This window comes from Austrofundulus limnaeus, unplaced genomic scaffold (genome assembly GCF_001266775.1).
Source record: "Austrofundulus limnaeus strain Quisiro unplaced genomic scaffold, Austrofundulus_limnaeus-1.0 Scaffold7, whole genome shotgun sequence".
NCBI classification, from domain to species: domain Eukaryota; kingdom Metazoa; phylum Chordata; class Actinopteri; order Cyprinodontiformes; family Rivulidae; genus Austrofundulus; species Austrofundulus limnaeus.
In genome coordinates this window covers 4,731,459-4,744,567 of record NW_013952409.1, presented here as the reverse complement: position 1 = coordinate 4,744,567, position 13,109 = coordinate 4,731,459, and the positions used below count along the sequence as shown (strand labels likewise).

The 13,109-nt window shown below is 37.7% G+C and overlaps 1 protein-coding gene across 1 annotated transcript in view; it reads right to left on the bottom strand.

The window, feature by feature from the left end:
- Window positions 1-13,109, bottom strand: part of cdh13 (cadherin 13, H-cadherin (heart)) — a 325,369-nt gene that overhangs the window by 216,208 nt on the left and 96,052 nt on the right. The window contains exon 2 of the mRNA XM_014034245.1: window positions 9,458-9,578. Within this exon, the coding sequence (XP_013889699.1) occupies window positions 9,458-9,578 (121 nt within the window). The remainder of the gene's footprint in view (window positions 1-9,457; window positions 9,579-13,109) is intronic.

Below are 13,109 nucleotides of genomic sequence, written 5' to 3'. Positions count from 1 at the left end.
CTTATCTTCTCATCACTTCCTCTTCTAAATGCCTTGAAATTGGCCTCTGTCTCTTTAAGAACCTCCTTTTTCTTCTGTCTTGCCCATTTCAAAATGGGTTGGGGGCTGCCATGATGCAGTTTACTTGGCATCTGAAAATACATTTCCTCAAAGGTATTTTTAATCTGAAAAGAACTTCACTGAGTGAGAACTAATGTTGAGAGCTCAGCAGACAGTTAGGTTTCACTTTCACTGAGAGCCTGCAGGAGTCATGGGCGGGGTGTGTGTGTGTGTGTGGGGGGAGGGGGGCGCTCTGCCATGAGGAAGATCGGCTTAAAGGCACGCCCCAGAGGCATTTTTGGTCCCCACCTGTCGTTTTGCTCCTCAGCATGGCTTCATAAAAATGCTACAGGATTTCTCAAAAATGCATGAATGAGTCAAAGCAAGGCTTTGGGCATGTTTTTTATGAGAGTATAACATTATAACATGATATCAAACTCAAAAAAGTTGATTTTACATGATATTGCCCCTTTAAGTTGAGTTGGCTAAACAAAGTTGAAGAACAAGACAGAAAATCTTTTGCAAGATGCGAGAGGTAAAAATGTGAGATTGATACAATGGGGACGCAGTGAGCCACCATGTACTGTCAACTAGTGCCAAACCTCCATCCGCAGTAATGGTGCATCTGGCAACCAGTGTCCCTTTGYCCCCCTGATGCCCTGTGATTGCAGCCCCTGCAGACCGACTCTTAGAGCCGCTGCTGCCAGATTTGATAACAGCAGAATGAGGGGCCTGTTTGCAGCCAGCAGCAGGTGTGCTGACAGAGAAGTGAGCTGTCTGTGTTGTATACATAAACATGATGAAAAGAAATACTGTAAATCCCATTTTACTATCAAACCTCCTGCTAATTTAGTCCTAATAATATCAGAGCATCAAATATATTATTTATTCCGAATAGGTTTTACATCAGCACATATATTCTAATTAAATCAGAACATATAATGTGTAAATATGATAAAAAACAATTTGAGGAATTGCAAAAGAAAGAGGAAGAAAAATGTTTTTTTTGTTGTTGGTTTTTTTGTCAAAAAGAAAACTAAAACTAAATTGTTTGTTGTTCCAGTTTTCACTGCTTCTGTCTTCTCATCTGCTTTCTGTACCAGAGTTTTAGCCAATTTAAAACCCAGGCTGCATCACGTCTGAGCACAGAATTGGCAACCAAACCAAATCCCTTGTTTCCATATTGGATTTAAGCATAATTACATGACTTTTTGAGATATTTTTCCTGAAAAAAGTTGAAAAGGTTGCATGCTTGGAAGCAAAATTCTAAAATTACTGCGATGGTAACTTGATTAAAAAAAGAAAGAAAAATAAAGAAAAAAAGGGAGACCATCAGTGCTGCCATTTAGCAATGAAACAAGAGAGTCTTATTTCCCTCAGGAGGTGGTGAAGACCAGAATGCTACAAAAGCTAAAAGAAGATTAATGAAGTCAGGGAGCTGGAATTGTGTTTTTAAATAAATGCTAATGCTGCTGGAAAGTAATTAGACAATTGTTTGTTAACCCATGTCAGCTTTAAGCAGTCAGTGAGAAGGTCTGTTTGTCTCCACTGACTTTAAGCTGTTGCTGTCAGAAAATGAAAGTTTAATATAACAAGCTTTAAGAGGTCTTTTAGAAATACAACATGTAACCATTTGACAGTGAGCTTCCAATAATTAAATTGAATGAAAACAACCAATATGTACTCAGCTATTTCCTGCAAAGTTTCCCAGCAATGCAAACATTAAAAAAATATACAGAGTGCTAAAGTATTGGACTTTTAAATTCTGAAAATGGTCTACATCAATATMTGTAATGACAGTAAAAAGTATACCAATTAAAACTGCAACAACTTCTACTTTTTTCAGCATCAGTAAAGAAACATCACTGAGACCAAGATTTTTCATAKTGCCACTCCTTTTTTCTTAAACTATAACTTTGTTTCCATCCAAATGTAACGCAAGAAGTTTAAGTTACGCATGGCTTAGTAAACAGGAAGTAAAAGGTTGAAATCTAGCAGGGACCACACACATAAAAACTTTTTTGCAAAATTCAAGATTTTTTCTATTTTGCTGTTTCCATCAATCCTTCCTAATGCAATACTTCAAAATGTGCATAAAACTGTTGATGTAAACATGGCTTCTGATCGAGCTCCAATAAGTAAACTCAAATTTAGATATGCCTGAGTTTTACGATCCAATCAGTGAATTATAAAAGTTTTGTTTTACCCAGTGTGTCTATCATAACAGCAAAYAAATGTGACTGATTATTTAGGATTTTTGTAACATTAATATGTTTAATGAATCATCAGCAAATTCACAGAATAAAATCAAATAACAGTAAATTATATTGAGTCATTTTTTTTAAATCGAGATCATTTATTTGTATTTTTACTTTCACCCAGTCCTTCCCTCTCCTTGCATCATCATTCTATTCTCGTTCTGTCCAAACTCCCATCTACCACCAGCCTCCATTCACAAGCTGACCCATATGAGGCTGAATTAAGCTCCTGCACAAGTGAGCTCACCAGGGACCAGCGTGGATTCTCTCTTTCCCTGGATTCAGTTCAAAAGTATGATGTCACCTGCTGCGAATCAATACCTGGCCTATGATAGACATATTGTACACACGATGCTCAAATTACAAACATATTGCTTGGAAACACCCACCRCACGTGCCGAAGTACTTGCTCACTCATACACACTTGTATAGGCATACTGGTAATGGCCTTTTCTGTAATTACAGTCATTTGTCAAAAGCATACCTTGATTTATAGCCAAATTAAAAATACAGCAGGAAAAAAAAAAGCTGCAGGTCCTGGTGGCTCTGGCTACAGAAAGTGATTAATGCTACGCCATTAGAGGCGTGAGAGTGGCATGATCCGGATGTGCACCTTGCCATGCAGGGTGAGTAAAGACGGAATATCAATCCATGCATGCACACTCTATGGATGGCAGAGCAAATGCACTGTAGGTGAGTGATCAGGGTGGCTTTGATCTGGGTGGCAGTGGGCTGATGTAACACAGCTAAAGTTGTGTCATTAATCAGTAATATTAAAGCAATAATATAAGGACAAAGCAGATATACATATTTCTAAGTAAAGGTAATCTGTTTACAGCCTCTGTCTCCAAACTGCACTTTTATTTCGGTATCACTTTACAATATGACTCCCCTTATAGACGGCTTATAAAGAGTTTATAGATAGGTTATTAATTCTTCTGTGAACACTTTATAAATCATTAATAAATGGTTTCTTACCAAATAATGAGACAAATCTGTTCACGTACATATTACATCTAAAGGTGCTTTATTAAACATTTCAGACTAGGTTACAACATTGTAAGCACAATAACAATAAGAAACACATATTTTAATATATTAATATTGTACTGTATTACTGCATTATAAATATTCACAACTGTCAAAGGGAGACCTACCGTGTAATACAGTACATTATTTATTAATGACAAATAAACATTTATAAATGCCAAAAGTTAGTATTTAATGTGGAAAATCACCATTTTTAAAACTTTGTGTTGATTATCAATATTTGATATTATTGTTCAAACATGTAAGTTTTGTCAACAATGATGATCTATCAAAAAAGTAAAATAAAACATGTTAACACACCAAATAATCCCACCCCATCTAAAATAGTGTACAGTTTTACACTTTAAAATTAGGATCCCTTTAATATTTGCGGATATTTATAATGCAGTAATACAGTACAATATTATATGTTAAAATATGCATTCCCTAATCATTATTTTACTTACAAGGTACTAAACTAGTCTGAAATGTTTTAATACCCAAACAGATTTGACTCAGTATTTGGAAAGAAACCAGACAGTTTAGTCTCAATGCATAATAAACACATATTAATAATTTATAAACTGTTCACAGATGAAATAATAACCCATCTATAAACACTTTAAAAAACATCTGTAAGGGGAGCCTTATTGTAAAGTGGTACCTTTATTTCTTCAAGCAAGAAAAAGTACAAACTTATGTTTGAGCCAAAGACATGACTTTTTAGAGGAGTTTGAACAAAAACAAGGTTGAAATGTTTATGTTAGCTTGTAAAGCATTCTTCTTTACATTCTCACTATTTGTGTCTTAGAGAAAGTTGTTAAAGTTGTTTCTCAGAAGCAACAGTGGTGAAATTAAGAGTTTCTCATTGACATTGAATGTCTCRATTTTTACAACAAAAGGCAACGAGAGGTGGAGGTTTTTACAAGAGAAGAAAATGCATAAATTCCAGCAACATCTTGCATAAACTTATACCTTCAAATGAAATGTGGCTGAGAATGTGGTCAACCTTTAAAGCAGGAAATAAATCACCAAACTCCCCTTTTCATAAGCAACATGATGGACTGTTTATGAAAAGATAAATATGTCTTTCTTGCTGCTTGTGTGTGTTTTCCCCCTGTGTTGTTTGAGGCAAAACTTATACTTTAAGCAATATTTTGTTTTCTAAGCAGGAAGGACAAAAAGAAAAACTTTATCACCTAAACTTTAAAAGCCAAGCTGTGTAGAGGAATGAAACAAAAATGAAACAGATGAGGGAGCTTTTTCATTTTTCCAATTCATCTGAAACCACTAGCCTATATTGGAATTCAAATACTTTCAAATTGCCTTGATCAAAAAGTTTAAGGGAATCCAGGCAAGAGGCGAGCGTCGTGCCAGCAACAAGATCTTTACAGCTCAATACAGTTAATAAGACTCGGGCACTGCGCCAGTTTGGAAAACTCCACATTCACAGACCACCGCTGCAAGCAGTGCCAAGCTTGGAGAAGACCATCTCCTTCAGGTAGTTTCTTTTTTAGGTCAAGTTTTAGAAAATGCTTAATTGAGAAACGGGAGTTTTGCTAAAGGCCGCAGTGTTTTCAGGAATAATCGTATTTAGGGGTGGGATTGAAGAAAGCCTATGCAGAGCCATAGTTAGCTCTGCAGGAAACAGATAAGGAGACTCTGCTTCTTTACTTCACATTTTATCAGCAGTCATAGGGGGATGCCCTATAGCTTTCCGGTGCAACACAAACTCTGTTTTTTGCATAAATGAACACAATTTAATGTTATTCATGATGGCCTCCTTGCTCTAACTGCTCACACACGAGTCCAGTTTAGTTGTTTTTTTTCTAAAGTAACATTTTAAGATGCTCTATGAAGTATCAGCCAAGCTGCTGACAGCAAGCTACATCAACTTTACTGCCGTCTCAGCGAGGGCAGTGACAAGGCAAGAAACAAACTAGCCTGCGGAACTAAGGTGAGCTATAACACTATCTCTAAATCAATATATTTCATTGTTTCATCATGGCAAAAAAMCCACTGAGAGAAAGAGCTATTAAAGTTACTTTTCAGAACAGAAAACCTAATTTATCCTTCCGTAAATGTCATACCCCTACTGGTTTGATTAATACATCCCAKCCCTGTGGAGAAGTTGTTCTGTATTCGGAACTTCGAAAAGAAATATGGCAAATCATTTTGTAGAATGAATGAAGATGGCCTCCACAGTTGAATTCCTCTTTCAAATGAATTCTTTCAGAATGCAGACTGTCTTCTGTAGATCTCAAAATTCTTTCTTTTTGGTGGTAAGATTACTGTTGTATAACTAATAAAGCCTTCTGTAGAATGGACTGAAAGCAGTTAGACTCAAGTAAGACTTTTTTTCTACTTATTTCAGAAAAAGGCTGTATAGACATGATGGTGTTATGAGAAATGTGGAACATGGGAAAAACTGGAGATTGTTTTGTACATTGATAATAAGTTTTTGGAGATTATATGCAAGGATTTTCATGAAAATGTGTTTTATTTTAAATTTGAAAAACTAGCAGGCAATAAAAATACTAAAAAAACGAAAACAGAAAATTGGAGGCAATGGAAAATGAAAAAAACTAAACAAAACACTTGGGAAAGGAAGCAGAGTAATGGTTGACAAAGTGATTAAGGAAAAAAGACACAGTGTCCCAGGAGTGGGACAAAAAAAAGAGAGTGACTGTTTAGACACGTTTGTGTGAACGTTTGTTTCTCAGAAATGGTCATTAGTCATAATAAATGTCCYTGAACCTCCATGAACCAAAAGGTATCTCTTGCTAACAGACTGCCCCTCCGTTGGTAATTACACAGGGAGGTCTGCAGCAGGTGGCATGGGGCTGAGCAGCATTTCCATAAATCTGCATGTGTCACGGACCGGCTGCAGCCTCTGGCATTCTGAGTGATTCTCACTCACACTCGACGAACAATCTGTTTAAATTCAACCGATATGGATAGCAGGGAGGAAGTTCTCTGAAACCAGCGCTCATTGTGTCCAATTATTTGACCCAACACATTTGTACGAGTGATTTAGGAGAATTTGTGGCATTCACCAATGTTTTCATATTCTAAGATTTTTTTCAGATAYGAACAAAATTCACGAGTGGTCCAGACCTGTCGTATATTTTACGAGCAGTCAGTCTGCTGTTATCCAGACGGATTTTCTTCATTAATAACTTTATATTTCGTTAGTTTGAAGATATTTTGAGTTGAAAATAAATTACACTCCATAATTACTGTATGTTGACAATAAGCTATTCTGCTTGAATTAGAGTTATAATTTTTAATGTAATAATTTAGACTAACAATATAAATTGTCCGTTCGTCTGTTTTCCGCCGCTTGTCTGGGATCAGGTCTCGGTGGCAGCAGCAAAGAGACCCCCTCTCCGCAGCGACACCTTCCAGCTCGTCCTGGGGGACTCCGAGACGTTCCCAGGCCAGAGGGGATATATGATCAAGTCCTGGGTTTTCTCCAAAGAGCCAGACTTATTTTGACTTATTTGTACGGTGCGCAGCGCTGTGGCTTCTGAATAAATGAAAATGATTTAACACAGTTGTTTATACTTTTAGCAGCTCTTTTTATCCCACAGCTGACCTGCTAAAAAAGGACAGATTTTCTTTTCTGGATCTCTAACAGACGGACTTCAATCTCTGAACTCGTAAAGTTTTTATTTTTTTAGTTTTTGCTGTCATTTTTCATGAATGAACACTTCCTGATATCTGAGGCAGGAAACATAGCCTTATATGGTGTTTTTAGGGTGGTAATTATGTTAATCTCCTCTCGCGTGCACGAGCAGCTGGATACGAACAGGTGGAATTTACGCAGCTCATTTACACATTTTTCCTGAAGATAGAAGAGTTTGTTGAATCTGACGTGACATGTTCGTACGAACCCTTCAAACGAACAAAAGTAAGAGAAATTTAGGAGAAGAATACGAACATGTTCTTGCATGAGGCCCAATGCTCTGTTTACATGCAGACGTTCCCTTTTGACATCACTTCCTGTTAATTCACATGTGAATAACTCAACAAGTTTAATTTATTTTATTTATTTATTTATTTATTTATTTATTTATTTATTTACAGTATATTTATTTATTTATTGTATTTTTTTGCACTGTTATTAATGTTATCATTCCAGAAATTGATTCATATTTATTACAAAAACCAGGCGCTTAAAAAATCAAGTTGTAAAAAAAATTACCTGTTTTTTTTTTCACACTAACACTGGAAAAACTGGAGTGTTTGCCGTGAGCATCACATTTGAGATTAAAACAATTCCTCAATAAAATTGCATGAAATATTTCTGTAGCCATTTTCTTCTCAAATGTGCTTCTAGTTTGACCTTTTTGTTAGTTTTGAACAGAACAGACTGAAATTCCATTTAGGATCAAGTGCTTTTAATTTTTTTTTCCACAAACACTTGAAATAATAACGTGAATTGTGCAACTRAATCAACAAAACTGTGCTGAAGTCGTGCCGACACTCGGTTGTTGAAGAACAAACTTCCTGAGTCGCCTCCACAAACGTGTGTCAATAATTTTATGAGCGTTGTGAAAGTGCGCGAATGTGTGCGGCCCCTGCCTTCTGTACACGTAYGTCTGTAAGCAGCGGTGAGCAGTGGGACCACCCCCGCCCACCGTAAAAGGTGTTTCTGCTGACAGGAGCATATTCACGGTAATGGAACCACTCTGTCGTCCCAGAGCAGAGCACTAAAGCAGAACTGAGCTCTGTCTTCGGCTACACGCACCACTGAACCCCGAGATGACAAAATGCCTCAGTAGCTGACCGAATCAGGTACAATAAAGCTGAAGAAAAAAAAAGGAAATTGAAGAAGAAATTCACAGATTTGTCACATTTTGCTGTCTATGCAGGAAAGTATGTATTTTGTATTGGAAAAGCTGTCTGTCAGTTCAGAGCAGCACAAAGAAAGTTTGTTCTGAATGAGAGCACCTTTTAAAGCGCCGCATGCCACTTTGGCCATAAAAGAAGTAAATGTGTGTATAGGAACAGCACATTATGTGCATGTCACTGAAGCAGGTAATTTTATTCTGCCAGTGTAGCTTTGTAATGCGGAGAACAATTGGGAGAGCGGCGGGATGATGAAATAAACGAAGAGGGGACTGAATAATGAGACGGGAATTAAAACAAGTTTCCGAATAAATGACAGGCTGCATTAACAAACTATAAATTATTCCTATTTGAATTTACATACTTTCATTGTATTTCATCAGACCGCACAAATAAAACAACAACTGAGTGGAACATCCGATGAATTATTGAGCACATAAATTAGTAAGTACTTCCTCAGCTCGGTGGCAAAACGACTGCAAGCTGTCAACACAGACGGGGTGTTGACAGCAGACGTGTCAGCAGCCATAACTCACAGCCCCTGAGGAGTGGGCTCCAAGCTGGGAGAACTTATTGATGATCTCTGTGGAGATGAAGTGAAGGTGAAGTCCGGAGGAGCAAACTGGACCAATCAGCCGTGATGTATAGAGGTGAKATTGTAACTAAGTTTTGAAAAGCTGAATGGCTGTGGCAAACCGTAGCACTGAATCGGGAGGGGTGAGGATGAGCTAGAATAGGGTCAGAGATGCAGCTGAGTATTCATAACAAAACAAACAGCAGCTGTGAACTATGCCACCTTCAGTTCAGAAATCMTTTTAAATATGAATCTGCAGACACGCCGGCACACAGAGACCACTCAGGGGCTTCCTGGGCCGGCATTTTCCACGAGACAACCCTTGCATTATTACTGTCTTCAGCTGTTTTTTTTATGGAAAGAACAAAAAGCAGGAAACTACRTGTGGAAATAAATATTCATTGATGGAAAATAATTTATTGGCAGACATAGTTTATGCTGTTGTTGCCACTGTGGCACAAAGAGGCAGCTCCAGCCTTTTTTTCTTTATCAGGTGAATGAATTCTGTGGAATGTAAAAAAAAAGCCAATCTGCACACAGACACATCTCGACCTTAATCCGTCCCTATCCCCTCAACATGTTGCTCAAAATTCATCAGATTCCTCACAAACAGACTGAAGTTGCTTCTATTTGCAGGAAAGACAGATTTGAAATGAGAGARGGAGCCGATGAAACCAGTGATGTTCTGAGAAGTTTCACTGACCTTGCAGGAGTGCTTGGTCTTTCTGGAAAGGTCCACTGTCCACCAGCTGGTAGGTTTTGACCTGAAAGCCAGGCAGACAGGCGTCRTGGCCTCCATCCTCTTGGCCACCTACATGAGCAATCTGCAAACACAGGAAACAAAGTAGCCATCAGAAAGATGCACAACAACACTAGATTCTCTAAGAAAACAGGAAACGAGGCAGAAAAACAATATCTTCTGCAACAGAAACTAAAACCTTTGACATGAATAAAAAGCTAAGTCTTTGAGATCAAAGCAGTCCCAGCTCTGCAGATCACAAGTTTTCAAAAATGATTATCATAAAACTGAACTGAAGTAATAAGAACTGAGAAGAGGAGTTGTACTGATCCAGTTAAAACCAGCCAAAATGTGGAGAGAGGGGTTTTTCCTATACTGGGCCTTTGAGTGATAAGTGGAGGCTTCACGTTGGGGAATCAACCAGACTCAAACATTTCTTTATTCTCTGCCGCTTGGATTAATTTAAAATGCAGTTTGTTTGTTTATTTCTTGTAAAGATGATGCATCTTAAGCTTGCTTGGATAATTAACAAAACAAAAACAGTTTTATTTATTAAGCAAAACATTTTAGAACACAACAGCACAGCAGAACGGTGGTTCAAGCTGAGCCCGAGGCTATTCTGGGTGAAGATTACATGTTCTCCCTGTCCACAAGTGGACACTGGGATCTCCTCCTGAACACYAAAAACACGTTAGGTACATTAGTGACTCTATATTGTCTTCAGRTGTGGGTGAATGGTTGAATGGTTGTTTATCTAKGTAGCCCTGGGATGGACTTGAAACCTTTCAGAAGGCTGCTGGAGCCAGACCAGCTCCCTCACGATACAGAATAAGTGCAAAAATAAAATAGATGGATGGATGGATGGATGGATGGATGGATGGATGGATGGATGGATGGATGGATGGATGGATGGATGGATGGAGCTAGAACACTCTTTTGTAACTCTCAAAGTAAATAAATCACAGACAGGTTTGCATCATGTGTCTCATATCAAGTTTTTACTTGAGTTTAATGCCTGATCTTTGGGTTGTATCATCACGTCATACGGGGGAATTCTTCATCAAATTATCCACTTACTATTTAGAGACCTGCAGCCAGTTTTAGCCCATAATAAACTAGCTTTAGCGTACACCCAGATGTGCRCACAGGGAAGAGTACTGCATCTCTTGGCACAGCTGGAGGAGGTTGGACATTAGAAGCACTTCAACAAGGAAAATGGAAATTGTAAACCCACTGTCGCTGAAGTACAATGGTGTTGAGACATTATTCATGGGGGGCGGGGTATTACAGCAAAAGAGCACTGAGTACCACTTCTATCAAGGCAAGAAAATATAATATTTCAAGGAGTCTTGACGATCAAGTGCATGCATCTGATAAAGAAGGAGACATGAGAACAGATGAGATGTTGAGAGAGAAATTGAAATGATGTCCCTCAGTAATGTATATAACTAGATAAAAGGTTACCAGAACATGGTATATCTTACACCACTTTCAAAATTGGGGAGATGTCTTCTGTTCTATTAAATTGAAGGCACATTCCTTGGTTTAAAAAGAAAGCTCCATTGTTTACATTTTGTTTTAGTAAAAAGTTATGTTTTGAAAAAAATGTACGAAATAAATTGTATTTTTTWATCAAACTTTCATGATTCTGTGTGTGAATTTCTACGTGTCTGTATGAATGTATAAAATCATTCAAGTTCCAAATGGAAAGCACATCGGGGCCGCTTTCTTTGTGCATAAAAAATACCTTATGAATAAAGGTTAATTTGATTTTGATAAACATAAAGGGAGAAAACAATTTAGAAAGCTATTTTACATCCTGGTTACAGACAGCATTGTTTTTGAATGATAGAAATATTTAAGCATTGATAATTAAATTTTGAATAAACTTTGCAAGGACAGGTTTTCAAAAAAATCTAAAATATGCTGATGAAGCAGTAGAAGACTGGGAACCTGTCTGCACGGTGAACAAGCACAGGGAGAAGAGGTCGCTGCGTGAAATGTCCCGAGAAAATAATCACTGCACTCAGAGGACATGTGTCAAAACATTAGTTCTCTTCTGTCACATGGACTTCCTGACATGGTGGGACCTGATGCAAGCAGGTCTATAAACTCAATCAGATTGACRAAAAGGCCAGAACCTTTTCTGTATTGCTTCCTGGGGGACATGAGCCAGAAATTCAGACGTGGAGGTAAATATCATGAWYGTTGTTTTTCTTTCTGCTGCTCCCTCCTGCAGGAGTCACCACCGTAAGTGAATTTGCATAAAAGACTTGTTTTACACCAGATRCCCTTCCTGCTGCAACCATCACTGATCTACTGCAGCCCCTGGTAAATATAACGTGAGGGTTAAAAAACAAACAAATATCATATAGGCACAGCTATGTGCACCCAGTTTGAGTTCCATTAGGAGGATAATAAGACGACCCATCCCTTGTGACTCACAGACGGACGGTAAAAGCACTTAGGTAACACGTTGTTAATGTCAGTGCTGTTTGCAAAGAGGGCTATTACTGTGGACTAATATCACAATTTTCCTCATCAGGAAGGCATTCGAGAMTAAACTAGAAATGTGAAGGTTGCACAGTTTTATCCAAACATGAGCAAACAAACAGGATTTTATCAACGTCTGCCATTTATTAAAGAAAAAGTCAAAGTAATTGAAAAGTGATTTAAAGTGAGGAACCTACTTCAGGCTTTTACATTTGTGTTTATCCTTTTTGTTTCTTTACTCCCTTACTTTACAATCAGAGAGTTAGCAGCACATATATGGAGAGATAAGATGGAATCCATGTTATTTTATGGATAGTAAGCATTAAGGCAGGAAAGCACAGAGGTTTGTGTGCAGTGAATACAAACATTCTTATCTGTTTCCCTGTGAACAAGATGAGAGAATGTGTGTGTCCAGAGGGCCTTAGTCATTGTTTGATTATTAAAGACTTTCTGTGATGAATACATAAGTAAATGTATGCCTTCAGCATAATAATTAGATGTACTATAATGCGTGTGTGCAGAAGTAGCAGAAAATTATACTTTTTTAGAACACATAATGAAGTGCTATTATAAAAAACTGCAGAAGAATGGTGATTCTATAATGAGACTGAGTGYGTTTGATGCACGGTTCATCTCTAATTTCATAAAGATACGACGCAGCTATTGTCTGAGTCTGAAGAGGATTTAGGAAACTTTAATCTAACAGTCACTCAACTTTATTTCATTTTCCCTAATGTCGACATGAGTTCGTTTGCACAAGAATGGAGAATGTGTGAAAATAAAACTATGCGATTCTGAGTAATTTGATGTGTTGCTGATGCTATGTGCACACGTTGCAACACCTCTCACACCTCAGAGTTTTGCTTCACTTTCCATCCCTGCGTCTTCTTACAAATAAAATATAACACATTTTTGCTTTGCCATACCACACTGACAAAAAGAATTAAGATAGAATCTGAAAAAAAAAGTCTCATCTGAGTTTGATGAGATAAAAAGCAACACATGCCCGATGAATAGCCCTTCATCTAAACAGGGCTTCAAGCTAAACAAAACAAATGTGGAGCTCTTATGTTGAAACGTTTTTGAGATATAAGCATTGTTGTATGTCCAGACCCCCCCACCC